The following is a 20,240-nucleotide window of genomic DNA, read 5'->3' as shown; positions in this document are numbered from 1 at the left end:
TTGTCTTTCATTAATTATGTAGTCTTCTATCTACAGAATTTAATAGATAGCATTTTTATGTATCATAGAAGTGGCAGAAGTTGAATCAATAACCATAAAAGGATTGATATATTCTGCATTGGAAAAAATGGCTAAAATGGTTGTCTATTGTTTAAAACTATGCTATTGTATATAAATCTCGTTTCATTAAACACAGACTCAATTAACTTAATAATTTAAAATATAGCATTTTATGTATCCTAAATACACATAATGTTCCTCACATCTTTGCATAATTTGAAAAAAATATATATTGCTTGAAAATAACCTGTTCAAGAGATATATTTAGCGTGATCTATATATAGAAATGCATTTGAAAAGTAGCAGAAATTAATAATAAATGCATGATGATGAAAAAGTTATACAAAACTGGGATATAAAAGTGTCAGCCAGAAGTAGTAGAAAAGCCCATAAAGGATTTATATATTCTGTATATATGTATGAGAATATTAATTATTCATTTACATTTTTATACAGAAGTACAAAGTGAAAGATTGTCAAAGCTCGAGCATTAATAAATAACAATACGTTTTTTTGTTTTTTTTTTCAACACGGCGTGCCAAGAGAGGTCTAACATCTCGCGATATTTCGGCCACTGTGACGTCTTTCCTGCATTCGCTGATCCAATGGCATTTAGCCTAAAGCCAACAGCCACAGCACACACTGGGCTGCCATCAGTACAGCGGGCAGATTACAGAGTAATCCTGAAAGAAACTTCAAATTGCGTTTTTTTTTCAATACAAGCCCTTAGGGAGGATAACGTACACTTAAACATTTCCTTCTTTCCCCCCCACGGTGGTCTTGGCACAAAAAAGCCCTCGGAGAAGGACAGGACTACAAAAGAACAAGTGACGTCGTTATAAAAGGAGACTTGGCTGAAATCCTTTAGACAACAAAGAAACGGCTTCTCAGAAATAAAGGAGGAATCCTCACTTATTCTCTTTAGTTATGAGTCATGTGGTCGTCGACGGTTCACACGGTCTAGATCAGCAGGTAGGCTATGAATATGTGTTTAAATATGTGTGAGCTTTGTAATCGCTTTGATCGGTTGGCTTTGACAAGCAGGCTATTATGTCTCAAAACCTAGTGAGCTCCCTTCCTAGACAGCACTCCTAGCATTGCGTTGCCTCAGAAATGCTGTCAAAGAAGGCACCTCAGTAGATGTTGAGACAGTCGCAGTTCCTCGTGTTATAATTGTTTTCTTTAATTAAAGATATACAGTTTAAGATATGTTTAGACTGAGTCATTTCTCATGTCCACATTTAACGTTAGAGTTTAAAGTGTTGTTTAAAACACAGCCGACGCCTTTTCCTGTTTATCTGTTTAGTTTAGGTTTCGGCAGCCGGCATACTAGAATCAACATCAGTATTAAACTTTTTAAATGGTCATTGTTACAGTTTCTATCAGGTTATGTAAAAGCGTTAAAATAGTTCGTCTTCTTACAAGTAACTTAGTTTTTGTTAAACTAACTCACGGAGAGGAAATCTATCGGAAATTTCAGTCTGCGGCCTGTTGTAACGTTACCATGCATGCAACCTTTAAATTGTATACGCTCGAATAATTTTAACGTACATGGAACAGGCTGATGATGGATTATGCATGTTTTATCCGTTTATCAATTTCTTTATCATCCACTATGACCAATTCGAAGAGTCTCATTCCTGGTATAATGATCATAGGCTTTAGGCTTGACTAGGGCCGTGACGGCTTGCCAAACATTTGTGGCAGGCGCTTTTGAAATTTGATTAACCAATCTAATCCCAGTGGCTACGTTTGTGGTCGAAAATTAGTTTAAAGTGTCTAAAAGAATTTAGTTGGTTTTCTCTTATTTCAGTGGACAACTATAAATGACCGCGCAGACTGTTTTGGTTTCATGTGACATTTTAAATGGCTGATGTAAACAGTCACGTGACCAGGGCCGTTTAAATACGCTTTACCCCTCTGAAAGATGATGTTTGTCAAAGCTCTTAAAGAGGTAGTTCACCCAAAAAAGAAATTCTGTCATCATTTATTCTCCCTCATGTTGTCCCAAACCTGTATGAGTTTCTCTCTTCTGTTGAACACAAAATAAGATATTTTGAAGCATGTTGGCAACCAGACAGTTGATGGATCCCACTGACTTCCATAGTTGGAGAAAAAATACTATATCAGTCAATGGGGTCCATCAACTGTATGTTTACCAACATTCTTCATAATATCATCTTTTGTGTTCATCAGAAGACAGAAACTCACACAGGTTTGGGACAACATAAGGGCGAGAAAATGATGACAGAATTTTCATTTTTGGGTGAACTATCCCTTTAAAAGCAATCATGTAAAACTTATATAATAGACAAAAAGAATTTGGTACATGTAAATTGTTTTTGTTTTTTTGTTAAGATTGCTCAGTCTCAATTCATGCACAGTTGCAAGGCATGTCAGTGGTCACAACTGTCATCATTTACTCTACCCAGATGTTGTTCTAAACTTAGGCCTATTTGACTTTCTTGTGGACACAAAAGGAGATGCTAAGTGGATGTTGTTTTACTTTCATTGCTTGGAAAAAAGATGCACTGAAAGTGAAAGGTGATTGAGGTCTAACATGTCCTTTTGTGTTCCATGGAGGGAAAAAGTCATACAGGTTGTCAACCTAGACAATTCCACATTCTCTCATTTTAAGTGAATAAACACTTATGCTCAGTACTGTTTACATGGGTTGACATGGCCCTCTGCTTTTTCTGTCTTTTAGCTTGCTGTCTTAGACTTGAACTCCGCTGATGGACAGGGTGTTGGCACTGGTCGTAAGTGTGTTTTATCCCATTCAGTGCTTTTACAACATTTAGATTGAATGCCTGTGAAAAGCACAAACAGCCTTCTCATGGTTGTTCTCCTCTACTTTTTGTATTTGTACAATTATTTCCCTAGTGTTCCTGAACTTTCATTGATAAATAAGTGAATGTCTTTTGTCTTTCAGGGCGTTACATTCCTCCTCATTTGAGAAACAAAGATGTATCACAAAATGGTATGTTCTGCTTGTTTACTTTACATACAGTGGGTTGTTTTATTAAATGTTTGCAGATACATGTCTGTTTGGCAAATATTTGTGAGTATAAATTTATAAAGAGTTTTGGCCTTTTGAGTTGCTTTTTATTAATATTTTGTGGGTGCTTTAGTTTTTCTTAAATGTCTGATTCACAACTCCTGTCATGTAAAAATGATTTTTGACAAACAAAAACACTAGAGATGCACCAATTGCAATTTTCTTGGCCGATTCTGATTAAAAAAATTAAAAAGAAATTGTAAGTGTGACCTACCAATACCAATTTTTGCCGATTCAGATTTTTTTCAAAGAACTATAATTGACAGCATGTATGAACAAAAATCTTCTTTACTTCCATGCAAATTTTTATTTTCATAAAAAAAAACAAGTAAAAAGACAGTAATAGAATAAGAACAAATAAACAAATTTCAATCAACAGCACAGATAAATGCAATAGAATAGAGTTTTTCAGGTGGGTAAACAGTATATTCAGGTATGGAATAATTGAGAAATTAAAGTAATCAAGTGTAAAATAACACTGGATAGTCTTCATTGTAAAAATTAAATGCAGATAAATGCTTACAATTAGTTACATTAGTTAGTTATTCAGTCAAGATCAGAGAGTGATTTTTCTTTGTCCTATGTTCAACAAAATGGACCGGCTCAGATTCGGAAAGACGTGAGACAAACCGGTCTGTGCTGATCATGTGGAAAATCAGCCGATTCCGGTCCCTGGCCTGTCGATTGGTTCTTCAGCTTGTTAGTTAGGGATGCTCAGATTGATCGGCCGCAGTGTTTTCCAACTTCATATGAAAGTTCAACCAATGGAATCTGGATCTCTGGATGGACGATATCAGAGCCCGTCCACGGAGAGCCTGCCCACTCAAAACTAATGTAGCTTTACTTCATTGTGGAATCCTATTGTACCGAATTTTGTTTGTAGTTCCACCAGAGTTCCACTGGGGGCGATCGCCCGTGAGTGCAAAAGTCTATGGGGCTAGACGGCTAAATTTGTCTCTTTTACCCGATTGCCATTGAGAAATCTCAGATTCCATTGTAGGTTTTGCAAGTTAAACATGGGTTATAGGTCGAAAGTTGAATGAACGAGTACTTATGTCCTTTCGATTCCTTACAGTTGAGTTGTTGTTGCCCATAACACGCTAGCATTCTGCTAATGAACACTGATTGGTCAGTGAAGGACTGAATGACCAGAGATACCAGAGGGACCAGAAACAAACAAAACAAAAACTCGTCTAGCACATGTATTTACCTGTGTCAGCTGTGTTGTCGATGCCTCGAGAGAAAAGAAAGTTCAGAGCGCGAAAGCACCAAAGTGACTGAAGGATTGCCGTAAAGCAGTATCTCTGGTCGTACGATGTGTATGACGTCATTGACACTTTAAAAGACTTTTTAAAGCAAATAAGTGACTCTAAAAAATCGAACACCCAGCAATGTGTAATTTGTTTGCATCTCCTTTCGAATACAACATTCAAATTACTAGACAAAAAATTATATCCTGAGAAAAGTGGATTTTGATGGGTATAGCGCCATAGACCTCCATTCATTCTGCACTCGTCCTGTGAGCGCCCTCATATGGAATCAGAGTGGAATTGCAACCAGTTCAGAAGCCGGAAGTTTACTGAGAGTGAAACTTCTCGCCTTATTAGACATTCTCTGACGATATGTTGAGACCAATCGTACATTGTTTTACAGCTGGAGCGCACTAGTATCGGATTGATTGCTCAGATTGACAGGTCTTGATTTATCATGCGCCATAGAATAGGAGCACACAGTGTTGGAAGATCATCATTATGTCAAGCATGAATAATAATAAAATAACTCCATAAATTGCATAACTTTTTTTGGTGTTTTCTATGATCGATCTATTTTCTTCAAAATTTGAAAGGATTTCTATCAAATGAGACCATGTACTTTATGATGCCTTTTTTTTTTTTTTTGTAGAGTAACTAAGAGTAAGCCATTACTTCAAAATCATGTAAAATCATTAAAAATTCCTTAAGGGTATAAGGGGTTTAAAGTGACAGCCAACAGAGAGCTTACATATTACTTTTATAAAGCTTAAATGATCTGTATCGGCCAATCATGACGACAAGAATCGGGAGTCGGTATCGGCTGCAAAAATCCTGATCGGAGCATCCCTATTGTTAGTATCACTGTAATATTTTTTGGGACTCTATTCAAAAAAGTTTTTGAGCCTTTCTTTTACATAAACCATTTTAGAGTATAATTTTCTCATTCCAATTGACACGAGCCACTCTCCATTTCATCACTTTAAAGAATGATTTGTAGATCCTCTTATATCTTAAAATCAATGTTTTATAATCGGTTGTTGAGTTTCTTTCTACACTTTGACTTCATGTTTGTTTTTTCACAGCAGGAAATGCTTATTCCTCTGGTAGACAGAGCGGTTATTCAGTGGCACCAGTACAGAGCTGTAAGTCTTGGTCAGGTTCTGCTGAAGGTGCTTTGCTTCCAAGATGCATGAAAATTTAATTTTATAACTTCAGAGCCAGTACTTTGAGGGCAGCCATTTAAAACCAGTTCTCAGAGTGTTGAGTGAACCTCACACTTTTTGAAACTGAAGGAGATGTTTTTGAGTCTGCAAAGCTTTGATCGCTTTGTCTCACTGCTCACTGTGATTATCCAGCCGCAGCAGTTGCTTGCATTCCTCTTTCTTCTGTTCAAATTGACTCTGAACAAATAGGAAAGAGGCTTGTATGCGATAGAGTGCGCACACACTCCTTTGAATGCTTGTAATTATTTTGGCATCTTCTGACAATGTGAAACTGTTCCTGAAGTTTCTCCCAAACAATATACTCAGAGTTGGCATCCTGAGGGAAACCAAAGCTACAGGCATAACTATCCAACTGGATGGAATGACTTTAGGACTGGTAACTATTAAAAACAACCTGATTTGCTCTTGCGTTCCTCCCTTTGTGAAGGAATTGTTGTCTTTTAAGTGCCCTGTGCCTCTGCTTAGGTTCCCAGAGATATCCGTCCCAGGAGCTCTTGTTTTATAACACCTACACTAGTGGCTGGCCAGACAGATGTGGTATATCTCTGTGCATGTGACATGTGTATCGTCCCCCCCATCGTCCCCACTTAACTAGACTCTGAGACTGAAATCTTTTCTCGAGATGTGTTCTGATGCTACATGTCAATAACATGCTTAATCGTGTGGCCATTTTATTTAAATACTAAAGCCCCGTTCACACCGCCAGGGACACGCAGAGACAAAGCGACACAATCCCATTAATTTCAATGGAGCGCTGGCGACTTCCGGCAACACAAGCGACAATGACCATTGACGACAGAATGTGGGCGTGTCAAGCGATGCGAAATGAGAAGTTATTTTTCGCGAGCGACAACCAATAGGAAAAGACTTTCAGTGGAGCTCACGTCACCATCTCAAGTGCAGGCAAGACAGAAGAGTTCGAGGGCGATTTCACTGTTTTATATGATTTGACTGTAACCACATACATGGATATAATAAAAAAAATGCAAGAAAAAGAAACTGTCGACAGTCTTAGTGAGTTTAATTCATACATTTATCATTCGAGTATTGTCATTTTATGATGCAAGTTTAGCACTGCTGCAGTTAATTTTACAGTTTCTCTTGCATTATGTTGACTATTAGGGACAAGAAAATTGATTATTTGTCATTCCAATGACGTTTTTGTCATTTATGACAGTATGAGTGAGTTTAATTTGTTTGTTGATTGATTGATTGTTAATCTAGTAAATGATTTAATCCACTGAACACTGCTGTGGTAATATAAAAACACTCTTCCAACAGCATGCTGTTACTTTTAATTCTTTTGAGCCTAATTCCTAGTCAAATTCAAATGAAAAGTTGAAAAATTCAAATGAAAAGTTGTATATATCACTTGTGATGGTATTTTGTATAGATATGGGCAGACGTGCTGAGCGACAGCACTACGAATGCCCACAAGCAACTCACAGTATAGAGACTAGCGACATACAGCGACAAAGTCGCTGGCGGTGTGAACGGGGCTAAAGTGACGCTAATGTTAACATCTCTTAACTAAACTAAATTTGTTCACTCCAATTAGCTCAAGATCAACTGATCTGAGCTTTGACATGTTTCACTGCTGCCACGTCAATTGTTAGGTTTCATACTTGCCAAGAAACACCCTGTTCTACTCTGACCCCCCCCCCCCCCCCCCCCCCGTTTATATTTATTGCAAGACTATATAGGCAAAAAAATGTTGTTTGTTGTTTACTTGCCTTCTATTGCATTTACTGCCTGACACACAGGCTATTTTTGTTGATTCCTCATATGTTTGACGTTATTCCTTGGCTTCCTGTTTAGCAAGTAGTTCAGCAGTGATTCGGTCTTTGAAAGCTTTGTAAAGTAAATTTTGAATGATGTTTGGTTGTGTAGTATAACCACATCTGAGGCAGTTAGAAGGGCAAATGATTTGTTTTTGTAGACTGGAGTAACGAAGAGTGTGTATGCATGTGCGCAGTCCTGGCTAATTTCTGTGTGTGTTTCACTTGCAGCCACCGACGGAAATGAGGACGCAGCCAGTGTTATCAGCTGGGCTGATTGCTGTGGTAAATTAGAGCATTTGACGGTGACATGGCTTGGCCTGCTTTTGCCGGTTTCTGGACAGAAAATGGTCACCCATTTATGTGGTGATTCATTCGTATAGACTCTAGCGCTTGTAATGTTTTTATTTTTGTGTTTACAACCTTTTTGATAAAGTACATTGCATTATAAAAGGTCACATGATGTGTTTTTTGGAGTGTGTGTGTGCTCTTTGTTCCTTAAACTGGATTTTTCTCAGAAAGGAATAGCTGGGTGTGTCACTAGGTTGTCCTAACAGGTTTATTTTTTTATTCATATGGTTTTGTAAACACCAGGAGTGCCAGTTCTGCCCAAATATGCATATTGTGCTCTGTGTTCTTGATCTGCTTTTTTTTTTTTTTTTTGAGAAGTGCCATGATCCTGTTTGTCTGGTTCACTCAACTGACTTGAATTGTTCTATTTGCTGCAGTAAGCGCAAATTGCTTTATCACATCTGCCACTCACTCAACCATCACTGAGAACCAGTCTTGGTTTTGAGCTAAGCTATAAATTAGAGCCATTTCCTCAAAATCCTGATGTTCTCTACCAAGCGTGCCGCACAAGTGCTGAAAAGTGAAGCCACCTTGATATCGCGGCTTTACTTCTGGTTCACTACTGCGAAGACTCGAGTCCCGCGATCACTACTGCGCAGAAGCAGGTCCCAAATTTGCGCAAGATGTCAGCGCCATATTAGGACTTTGGCGGCTTCACTTTTCACCAATGGAAGAGAGTGAAGGGGAGTCGTCCATCTTTTTTTACAGTCTGTTCTCTGTTCTCTACTAAAAAAAAGTTCTGTCACTTTTTTTTGATAGATTCTCCAGGATGGGATGGCGGTCATAGCAACGGTTTTGTCAATGGGTACCATGATGGTCGTATAAATGGTACTGCAAACTTTGCCCGTGGACTTCCTCGCAATGACAGAGGAGGACGTGGTAGCTTCCGTGGAAACAGGAACGGTGGTTCCTTCAACCAGCCAATGCATAATGCAGGTGAGAGTTTTACAAGTCTTATAAATGATAAAAGAGAGATTGAGGGTACGTTTACATGACAACAATGTATTAAAAACTGAAAAGTTGATTCCTTTTTCATGTACAGATGTCAAAACTATCCCCATTCACATGGATCTGTTAAAATGACTAAAACGCTGTGTTATGCATGCCAGAGTTGAGGTCACTTTGTAAAGAAACACTATGTGCCTATAGACGGAGCATGTAATACACACACGCATGAGGCCACCTTTTTCAAAAACTAACGTTTTTGTAGTTTACCCTGAGGCGATAAGTGCCATTTTCAAAGGTTTGTGTTTTCAGGGCGCTAAAACGCTGTTGTCATACAAATGAACGTTTTCTGTTTTAGTTGAAAACTGTTGTACACTTTTTAATCATCTAACATGATGAAATTATAGGTTATGGCACTTATGAGAACAAAGATGGAGGGTGGAACGCAGTGGTGAACAGAGATGCCTACACTAGCTTTGGTGGGCGTTCTGACAGAGGAAAGTCTGCGTTCTTCAATGATAGAGGAGCTGGCTCAAGAGGAAGGTGAGTAAAGATGCAGTACTGTAACAAGGTTGTTTTAGATGCCATTCTTGACACGAATTTCAATATCTCAGCTAAAACTAATACTAGCCTAACTAATATATCTCAGCTAAAACTAATACTAGCCTAACTAATATAAGTAAAAAGTTCTCAAATTCCCAACTGTTGGGACATAAAGACATAATGTTTAATGCTTAAGACATAAAGGACTGTGTTTGAGTATCCTTGCCAAGATGGACATTTTGCCATGTTTTTGTGTGCATTTGAACATTTATACTCAAAGCGCCAAAAAATAACTAAATGTAGCTCTGTGCACACGCTTCGGGTCTGGGTGTGCACCATTTGCTTGACAGCATGCTAGTGCCAAATTGCACATGCAAATGCTAAACTTTGATGATGGCACAGCACTGCAATGTAACATGAGTGTAACTGCGATAGAGGTGATGATCCAAAATAATCCACCGGTTTATTGTCTGTTTTATCGCCCATCGTTTCTACAAAGGTCACCATAAATTGCTGCACCCATGCTACAGATGTGAATGATGCCTCAAGTTGTGTGGTTTGAGTTATGAGATATGCACTTCTATTAATTGGCTGTTACTTTTTTAAGCAATTGGATGATAAAATAAGCTTTTTAATGCAAAGTGCTCAGAAGAAATCTTGTAATAAATGCACTAAATTTTACATGATTTATGCTGTGCTGCAGTGTTTTTAATTACAAAAAAATTCTTGGCAGGTATGAGCGTGGAGGCTTTGGAGGAGGAACAGGAGGGAACAGTCGTTGGGTTGAAGAGTCCAGAGATGAAGAGGACTGGTCAAAGCCAATGCCCCCCAACGATCGTCTGGAAAAGTAAGTGGCCCACTCTCTCTTGTTTCCTGAGAGAGTCCATCTGTCATTGTGATTTAAGCCATTGTTTTCTCTTCTGTCTCCCCTTGAACAACAGTGAGCTGTTCTCTGCGAGCAACACAGGGATTAACTTTGAGAAGTATGATGACATTCCTGTGGAGGCCACTGGATCAAACTCTCCTGGGCACATTGAGAGTGTAAGCCTAATAATTATAGTGCCTTGTAGAATCAAGTGCCCAACTAAAACAACTAAAGAAACTGGCAGATGATGTGTTTTTGGATCATTTCTGTTTATCTTTTCAGTTCCATGATGTGGACATGGGCGAGATCATAATGGGAAATATCAACTTAAGCCGCTACACACGCCCTACTCCTGTTCAAAAGTATGCAATTCCCATCATCAAGGCCAAGAGGGACCTGATGGCCTGTGCACAAACAGGTGGGTCATTAGACAATGGGCCACCGTGTCAGTCTGCTGTGGGAAAATAGTTTAAAATTGCATCCCAGGTGAACTGTAACTGCAAACTATATTTGCAATTATGTGATGAAAAAATAAAACTAAGCAAATAGGACATTACTTTTTTTATTATTTTTGTTTTGCACCGTTGGGCAATGCAAATAGCTTTAGCTGTACTTGCCAGAAACATCAAAGACTGCTGATACTGCATTGTGTGTCATTTACATAATGTAAACATTGACCCATTGTTTAAGTGAACACTTTTCTGGTTGACTTTAGTATAATGAGAAATTGTGTGAGCCTAAGTTCATGCCGCTGTATAGCGTTGCATTCATGGATCTGTCATTGAACTTTTGAAAAACATTTAATTATTCATTCAGAGTCCAAAAAGTGCCAAATACAGTTACTCACCACGGCATTAAATATTTGTATTGCTTTGATTTGAGTCACTCATGTCAACTTGCGCATCTTCTAAAACTTTTACCTAACAACATTTACCTTCTAGGATTGGTCCCTTTTACGTGAGGGTTAAGGCAAGCTCAAACTACACGACTTTTGGCTTGATTTTGCCGTTGTAGACCGATTTCTAAGGTCTGTGACAACCCCCTGATCGTGGCCAAATCGGTTGTTTGCTTGTTAAAGGGTTAGTTCACCCAAAAATGAAAATTCTGTCAGTAATTACTCCAGTTTATGCAGAACATAGACTCACTATTGGCCAGCATCACACATATGACCAGCATCGGCCAATGGTGAGCCTACTTTCTTACGTAGAACCCAGAAGCGCTGCACTGTTTACACTACGTCAACAGTGTAGGAGAAAGACAAGGAAGGGAAGAGATTGTTGAATAACGTCGTTATTTATTTTATTTTTTTGTGCACAAAAAGTATTTTCGTCGCTTGATAAACTTAGTTGAGCCACTGTAGTCACTTAAACTCTTGTAACGATGTATTTAGTAACTTTCTGGGCCGGCAGATGAACTTACATAGCAGGCTATGAAGGAGTGAGAAAGCTCTCAGTTTTCGTAAAAAATATCTTCATTTGTGTTACGAAGATGAACGAAAGTCTTACGGGGTTGGAACAACATGAGGGTGAGTAATTACTGACAGAATTTTCATTTTTGGCTGAACTAACCCTTTAAGTATGAGCAGATCAACGACGTGTTCTGAGCCTTTCTCGAGCAGTCACAGACGCTGCAATATTTCAAACCTGTTTGATATTATCGTCACGTGATCTTGTAGTGTATGCAATGCAACAAAAAGGTGGAACAAATCCAGCCAATCACAGTGCAGATGGTATAGATGAGAAAATCTCATTATCACTTGCATGAATTTCTCGTGAATATATGTCAGAACTTTTTTTCCCACTTTTTCTTGACCAAATGTCTTGTAGTTTGTGCACCTCGTCAGCATTGTGTTTAGTATGCACGCTGCTATGACAAGACTATGACAGATGACAAGAAACCTTGTGTAGTGTGAGCACCACAGCAATTCAGGTAGTCTTACAGTTCTGTAGTGTGAGCTTGCCCTTAGATGAGCACTTCCTTTCTGAGCAGGCTGGGCTTGGTCAGAATAAACTGCAATGTTGACCAGGTTGTGCAAAGTGTGGCTTTAGCTGCCCTGTCAGGATGAAACCACAGTGTGCAGCTGTTTTAAAGTGTGCTTTGTGTGTGTGCGCACGTGCTACTTTCACTCAGGTTCTGGGAAGACTGCAGCCTTTCTGCTTCCTGTTCTTAGTCAGATCTACAGTGATGGACCTGGAGAGGCACTGCAGGCCACCAAAGCCAGTGCCCAGGTTATTATACAGATCCATTTAACATCTCTTTACTGGCCTAAAGTTGTGCAAAGAGTCTTGTGAGGGGAAAGAAGTTCTGCTTCTATGACTAATGCACTTTGATTTGGTTCTTCTTAAGCAGGAGAATGGAAAGTACGTCCGTCGTAAGCAGTTTCCCATCTCTCTAGTCCTGGCTCCAACCAGAGAACTTGCTCTTCAGATTTATGATGAGGCCAGAAAGGTATATCTTGCTAGAGAACCAATTACTGATTCACAAATGTTGGTTCAATTTAAAGCTTGTCTCTCAACAATTTTTGTTCTCATCTTCTGCAGTTCGCTTACCGCTCCCGAGTGCGTCCGTGTGTAGTATACGGAGGCGCAGATATAGGCCAGCAGATCCGTGATTTGGAAAGAGGCTGTCACCTGCTAGTGGCGACACCTGGTCGTCTGGTAGACATGATGGAGCGAGGCAAGATTGGCATGGACTACTGCAAGTAAGTGTAGCACAGAAAGGATCTAGGCTTATAGCGGAATGATTGTAGGTTGTTTTTAACCTCCAATACATCTTGGTTCTGAAAAATAACTAGATATATGTTTTGTGTAGATATCTGGTGTTGGATGAGGCAGACAGAATGCTCGATATGGGTTTCGAACCCCAGATCAGACGTATCGTGGAGCAGGACACCATGCCTCCAAAAGGTGCTCGTCAGACCATGATGTTCAGTGCCACGTTCCCGAAAGAGATCCAGGTATGCATGCATTTAATCTGACACTTGCCAGCAAGACTCAGTAGGAACCTCGATATTAATAAGGAACTCTTTGTATCTGTACCTTTTTATGTATAGATTCTGGCCCGTGACTTTCTGGAAGAGTACATTTTCCTGGCTGTGGGCCGCGTGGGCTCCACCTCAGAGAACATCACCCAGAAGGTGGTTTGGGTGGAAGAGAATGACAAGCGCTCCTTCCTCCTTGACCTGCTCAATGCCACAGGTGAGATGCCTTTCCTTGTTCACGGTTTTACAATGTCATTTGTTGTAAGAATAACAGACTTGGTCAAGCTCTGTTTGAGAACAGATGGTATACGTTGGTGTACATATTTTATTGTATTGTAGCAGAACATTTTTAGAAATATTATTGTTAGTTGAGTGGAATAGGAGAGTCAGGTAAGAATCCCCCCCCCCCACACACACACACACGTCTCTTTTTGAAGTGACTTAAGTGCCGCAGAAGAGATGAAGATTTTCTGTTGTGCTAGTAAACCTTTAGATTCAGTGACTGGCTCTTGGTCAAGCGCCCATGTAGATCCATAGCAACACAGTACTGAGACACCAGTGCTTTTAGATAAGTCTGGTTGGTCATTGTTACCATGCCAACATTATCTAAGCAAGGACTGGAGCAGAAGGCTTGGTTAGTATGCAATACATACAATATAATGTTTATTTATAAAGCACAATTTAAAAACAACTGAAGTTGACCAAAGTGCTGTACAAAAAAAAAAAAAAAGCTCTAAGAATAAAACACAAGCTGTAACATCATAAAACAACAAGTCAAGATATATTAAACGCCAAAGAAAATAAATGAGTCTTAAGAGTAGACTTAAAAGTAGATAAAGTTGGGCATTTCTGATATGAACTGGGAGACTATTCCATACAGGGCCGGCCCGAGGCATAAGCGAACTAAGCGGCTGCTTGGGGCCCCCTCGCCACCAGGGGGCCCCCAAGCGAGTTTTTTTTTTTTTTTTTTTTTTTTTTTTTACATATTAATTAAATTAAACAAGTGACATAAATTAATGAATGGATTAATAATTCAAGACAAGAATATTCTGATTTCATGATCAATATACCTGCCTACAACTGCTGCTGTGTCTGCCAGTGTTTGAGTCATATGCGCATAACCTCGCGTGCATAGAAAATTCGTGCGCAAAGTCACGGTAATGTTAAGCCATTTCACACAAATTTGATTTGATCAATGATTTATCCTTTAAATTTAATGATATTCAGAACAGAACAAGAATAAAAAAATAACTATAAACAAGCCAAAACGAAATAATTTAAAGCGAAAGTGAAAGCGGATCTCTCTCATTAGAATCAAAATGTTTCAACATTCGCGATGGATTTGGATGGTAAACTATGCTCTATTATAGGCTTCTTTGTACTTCACCCACGTTCCAATATCGAGGGAAAAAAATCATCCTAGTCTTCACAAGCGCAAAAATGTGCTTGAAATCCAATATCGAGGGAAAAAATCATTCTCTTCACATGCGCAAAAATGTGCTTGGAAACATCACAGTGGAGCGGTGCTTAGGCTACGCAGCGCTGAATGGTACGAATTGTAGGCTACTACTGACTATTTAAAAAGAGCAGTGTAATTTTTATATGTTAGGTTGACTATTTTATTATTATATTTTATTACGGCTATAACGAACAGGCTGCGATGTCAAGATTGCAGTGCTGGAATATGTTGTGTGTGTGTGTGTGTGTGTGTGAGTGTGTGTGTGTGTGTGTGTGTGTGTGTGTGTGTGTGAGGCGCAGGCGCGATCGAACAGTGGAAACATAAACACATACTCCGTCATGTTCATATAAGACATCATTCAAACTGCAAAGGGTTGCAAAACGTTGGAGGATATTTTGCAAATAATTTTTTTTTTAATATGTTTTTTGACAGTTTGTTTTCAGAAGTTTGAAAGAGTTAGTAAAAGAGTAAAGAAAAAGTTAAAACATTTTTATTTAAGTATCTATTTTTTATTAAGTAGGCTATTTATTTTGTATTAATACATAACCTCATTGTATTAATTTATAATGTAACATTATAGAGTGACATTGTGTCAATAATCGTCAAGCACAGGTGACTCCGCGTGGTGGGAGGGGGCCCCCAAATCAAATTCTGCTTAGGGCCCCCAAAAGGCTCGGGCCGGCACTGATTCCATAGGTTAGGGCCGATGACAGAAAAGGCACGATCACCTCTATTTTTTTAGTCTTGTCCTGGGAACTTGCAATAGTCCTGAATTAGCGGATCTAAGTGACCTTGACTGAGCGTAGGGATGTAGCAGATCTGATAAATCTTAAATGGAGGGAAAGAAGTCTCACAGCGAGACATTTTTAATGCTCTACAATCTCTTCCTTGCGTGCTAATGGGAGTCATGCCAAAACTTGACTACAATAGAGATACAAACTGGCTGAAATTGCATTGAATTCAGAAAATTAGGGTCACAAACGCACACATACACTACTGCCTTCTGCTGATGCTTTTATTCAATGCTTTTATTACCCTGCAGGCAAGGATTCTCTCACACTGGTGTTTGTAGAAACTAAGAAGGGTGCAGACGCTCTTGAGGACTTCCTGTACCACGAGGGTTATGCCTGCACCAGTATCCATGGTGATCGCTCTCAGCGTGATCGTGAGGAAGCGCTCCAGCAGTTCCGTTCTGGGCGTTGCCCAATCATGGTTGCCACTGCTGTGAGTAGAGTCTGTGAGTTCATCGGAAGCCTGTGGTTTTCCTTGCGCTTGTTTGAGTGATTGTATGCTTGTCTTGATAGGTGGCTGCCCGTGGCCTGGACATCTCCAATGTAAAACACGTCATCAATTTTGACTTGCCCAGTGACATTGAGGAATACGTCCACCGCATTGGTCGTACAGGCCGTGTGGGAAACCTTGGTGAGTTTTGCTGTTAAAAGAAGTTAAAAGAACTTGCATGCATCTTATTTTTGCCAGAACATCTGTTTGAATTATTGATATATCTTCAGGGCTGGCCACATCATTCTACAATGATAAGAACAGCAACATCACTAAGGATCTGCTGGACATCCTGGTGGAGGCCAAACAGGAGGTGCCTTCCTGGCTTGAGAACCTAGCCTACGAGCACCAGCACAAGAGCACCAACCGTGGACGACCCAAGAGGTACGGAAACATCCAGCCTGCCAAATCTCCCAAATGGATTTGTGTATTTTCCAGGCTTATGACATGTTGCTCTTCTCCAGGTTCTCTGGTGGCTTTGGGGCCAGGGATTACCGCCAGATGCCTGGGGGCGGCAACACTTTCGGGAACCGTGGCGCTCGCAACGCTGGTGTCCATGGAGGGAACAGAGGTTTTGGAGGCAATAAGGGTTAGTTTAATTTTTAGTTTAAGCCTAAATTTAATCCTGTTTGTCAAGTCAGCACTTAAAGGTTTATTTAGTTTACATTGATTCAAGCTTTATGAATGGCCTAACAATTAAATCTTTTACAACATTTATGAATTTTGTAAACATTATTTACTTCTACATTGATTAATTATTTTAAAAGTGAATATTTTATCAGTTCATTAACTCGTCTTTGCGTAATACATTAACCTAGATTAAAAATAAACTCTAACAAACTAACAATGGATAATATTTCTACAGTGTTTATTAATGTAAAGTGTTCATTTTAATGTGGGATATTTGTTATATAATTGAATTATTGAAAGCAGTCCTGAAATCATTGTCTGTTTTAGGTGGCTTTGGGAGCTTCGGCGGTGACAGTTACGGGGGCAACTATGGAAACTATGGTGGAAGCTTTGCCCAGGTGGACTGGTGGGGCAACTAAAAATATGTTTGCCAAACTAGAGCCGAACGGATACCACATGTTATCATAGCCAGACTCTACCCCTTGTGTAGCTTTATGAACTCGGTACATTACACGCTGTGATTCTCTACCCACATTCTAAAGGGAGTTGATCTGTGGCAAAACCGGTGCAGAATATTAAGGATGCCCACTTGTGTATTTGATCTATTACAGCACCTAGGTTTTTGACTTTTTTTTTCTTTCTTTTTTTTTTCTTTATCTTTTCAGAAAAAAAAAGAGGATCATTTGTATGTGAAATGTACTGTGCCTTTTTGAATATAGACAGGAATTTAGTTTTGTTAATTTCGAGTGAACTTGGCCAAGAGCTTCATTTTTGTTTTTTGCTGTAAAGACGTTTGAAAGCTTGTACTTAATCAAACCTTGGCAATTACTGGAATAATGTGACTCGATGAGTCGCTGTTTCCATTTGAACTTCAAATTATCACTGATATCATGAAGCCAACAATACAAGCCACAAAGTAAAGCACCATCACAGGCACTTTGCAGACGTTTGAACCGCTCTGTGAAGCGACTGTGTCACAAGGGACAAATCGGTCTGACTTACTTTTGTTTTGCTCACTCTATCCTGTAGAGACACCTATTTATGGATATGGTTGTCTTGAAAAGGCCATTCCAGTTGTGATATTCATGACGAAATATTGGAAACACTCAGTGTTTGAAAACTCAAAATGCAGGAACTTCTTAATCCACTTGTTTTAATTGACTTGACAGTGTTATGGCAGCTAGTAAGAACCATATGCTAGCCAAGTGGGCAGCATTTTTTGTTAAGTACTACTTTTTTTTTTTCTTTTTTTTTTTCTTGAAACATTTTAGAGAAGCAGATGTGATTTTATTGAAAAACTCTAAGGTTTTTTGGTAAAATGTTTCTTTACAAATGTCAGCAAAACAAAAAATGCCTGCCATCCTGAAAGAGAAGTTCAAATGGCTACAAACTGACCACAGAACCAAAGCGGCCGTGCCTTTGGAACATGACCGCTTTGGTCATCTACGCATGCTAGTGTTTTGTTTTTTGGTCAAGGAGAGAAGACTAATGAATTGTTGCAGGCTTTCTTTTAATACAAACGTCCTCTTTTCAAGCTGTGCAGCAGGCATGGCTCCCTTTTTCGTAGGTAGAGGAAGCGTGAGGGTTCATTTTGAGGCATTGACGGATCCTAACCGGGAGTTTGTTTGCGTTGGGCCTGACGCAAGTGCAGATAGGCAGGCCACCATTTTAGCTTGTGTCTGGTCCCACGGTTCTTTGTGGGAACTGGACACCAGGTATGTGAATGCTGTCAGCTCCTGAAATTCATCTGGTTAGTTGTGAACTAAACCACTGGCTGAGGAGCCAGTTAGCAGCTTCTTTTCTTGAAAAGGAAGGAAGCGGTCGAGCGGAGGAGAAAAAGGCATTTATCGCAAGTGCAATAGATATTCTTCTCAAGTGAGTTGTGCCTTGAATTTCTTTTTTTATTTTTTAACTGATGAATTCATCAGATGCACTGACAGTATTGAGAACTTCAAGTTGAATGGTGCTACTTTAGTTAGGTCTAGGCCCGTGTACGTTGTGCCCATCAAGTTTTACAAAGTTCTTTTATTGCACATTTCGAGTTTTATATACGTGTCTTGAGTGCATGTCCTCAAGCTTCCAAATATTGTGTCAGGAGAGGGGAGATACACAGCTTGTTTACAAAAGGGGAAGGGTTCTCACTATTTACCAGGATTTATTTGGGACCAGGGCGATCAGCAGTGGGGAATTTAGCTATTTGCACACAGATTTCTAGATTCTACTTTTGCTGCTAGTTTTGTGTAATTTATGAAGCATTTTTTGAGAAATATTTATTTTTATAAGCCTCAAAGTGATTCTTTGAAAGTTTCAAGAAACTTGACCAAAAGACAATACCTAAACACTGGCACTTGAATGTTGAATGTCACCTGTATGCGTGAAAAATTTCTATATTTCGGGGTAGCGTGAGCTTTTTAATGTTTCAGACATAATGTACTCGGTCAGATTCCACAGCTGTTAAAGGCCTAACGGCAACATGTCGCTATGGAATTACCAATTGGCTTTCAAAATTGGAAACAGTGAAAAAACATGCCAAGGTTTGGAATCAAAAGTCGTAAAAAAAAAAAAAAAAAAAAAAAAAGTATCAGTGCAAAAAGTGTCCAGATTCTCCAAATGTGTGCTTTTTTTCTGTCCAACAGATTGGCATTTGTTCTGTTGAAGTTATGTTTCTGTCAATGTCTGGCACATGGCAACCTTGAACACGTGGTTGATCTCTATTGTATTTACATATATGGTGACTCTGGTATTAGTCCACTCAGGAGAAGCTGCAAGTGTCCACACTAGCAATAAGTCTTAATGTGTATTGGCCCTTCATTCAGATAGAAATAGGAGAATAGTTCACTCCCTGAGAGGACACCAGAGCTCCTTAGATTTAGTATTTGCTTTGTCATAGCTTCTAGGCTCTGCACTGCATGAGACGACTCGGCTGTGCGTTTATTGTATGATTTTACCAAAATAAAAGTTTCTGATGCAATTCCGTACAAATCAAGCATGGTTTCTTAAGTGTTTGATGTAGCAGAAATTGGGTCGAACATTGTAATGGCTGTTCTTATTTTGAACTCATTGGAGTTAGCTCATGCTAGTTTGTTTACAAATAGAAAATTCCTCCTTTACTTAGTGTCCCTTGTCTTATTTCCTCTACTCTCATTGGTTATGCTCATGTGGCTGGTACCTGATGTTTCCAGTGTTGAAGCAATCTGACCCTCGGTCTGAAATGATCAGTTTTTAAGAGGCGGCTCCTTTAAGGATTGTCCGTAAACGGCTGCTGTTATATGATTGGCTAACGTCATTGCACAGGGAACAGTACGCGAGTACTGCCATTAAAATGCCAATAAAATAAACCATCTACTTGTTTCCTGGGATCCTTCTGAAATCTGTACAGGGACGACCTGTTTAAATGGATAGCTCACCCAAAAATGTGAAAAGTGTCATTACTCACCCTTATGTCGTTCCAAACCTGTAAGACTATAAGCCTAAATTAAATCCGTTCATCATATAAAGCGATCATGTCTCTTCAGTGGACTAAACATGTATAATTGAATATATAATGCAGCAGGGGAATATGGGTCCTGATAATGACAAATGTCTGATTTTACCAGTAAGAAAATGTATGTAGTCAGTGACAGAGTGCAAGCATGATCTTTGACATGAATATTTTTCTTCTGGTGTCACTATTGCCCTGTGCACTGGGGACCAAGTAAAAACCTATTCAAGTCCACCTCGTAATACCAAATTTAGCATTTTAATCAATGTTAATTATACATTTTAACGGTAATTATTACAAATATTTATAAAATTATAAAAATAAATAATTTGG

General features: G+C 39.2%; 1 protein-coding gene across 6 annotated transcripts; it reads left to right on the top strand.

Annotated features, from left to right (window-relative positions):
* Window positions 1–664: 664 nt before the first annotated feature.
* ddx3xa (DEAD-box helicase 3 X-linked a) lies at window positions 665–19,536 on the top strand. 6 transcript variants are annotated; one of them, XM_081367955.1, is made up of 19 exons: window positions 665–1,032; window positions 2,768–2,819; window positions 2,993–3,040; window positions 5,457–5,513; window positions 8,483–8,659; window positions 9,076–9,211; window positions 9,945–10,058; window positions 10,153–10,252; window positions 10,359–10,494; window positions 12,207–12,304; window positions 12,426–12,524; window positions 12,617–12,777; window positions 12,888–13,032; window positions 13,129–13,273; window positions 15,558–15,739; window positions 15,820–15,937; window positions 16,027–16,180; window positions 16,261–16,385; window positions 16,754–19,536. In XM_081367955.1, exons 1-19 carry the CDS (start codon window positions 988–990, stop codon window positions 16,843–16,845), a joined length of 2,184 nt encoding a protein of 727 aa, XP_081224081.1. In that variant the 5' UTR covers window positions 665–987; the 3' UTR covers window positions 16,846–19,536. The 6 variants fall into 6 exon arrangements, with proteins under 6 accessions (XP_081224081.1, XP_081224080.1, XP_081224079.1 ...); XM_081367954.1 differs by having other exon boundaries at window positions 12,423–12,524; XM_081367953.1 differs by having other exon boundaries at window positions 5,454–5,513.
* The last annotated feature ends 704 nt before the right edge of the window (window positions 19,537–20,240 follow it).

This window comes from Scardinius erythrophthalmus (genome assembly GCF_964197995.2).
Source record: "Scardinius erythrophthalmus genome assembly, chromosome: 6".
Taxonomy (NCBI): domain Eukaryota; kingdom Metazoa; phylum Chordata; class Actinopteri; order Cypriniformes; family Leuciscidae; genus Scardinius; species Scardinius erythrophthalmus.
This window is presented reverse-complemented; position numbering and strand designations above follow the sequence as displayed.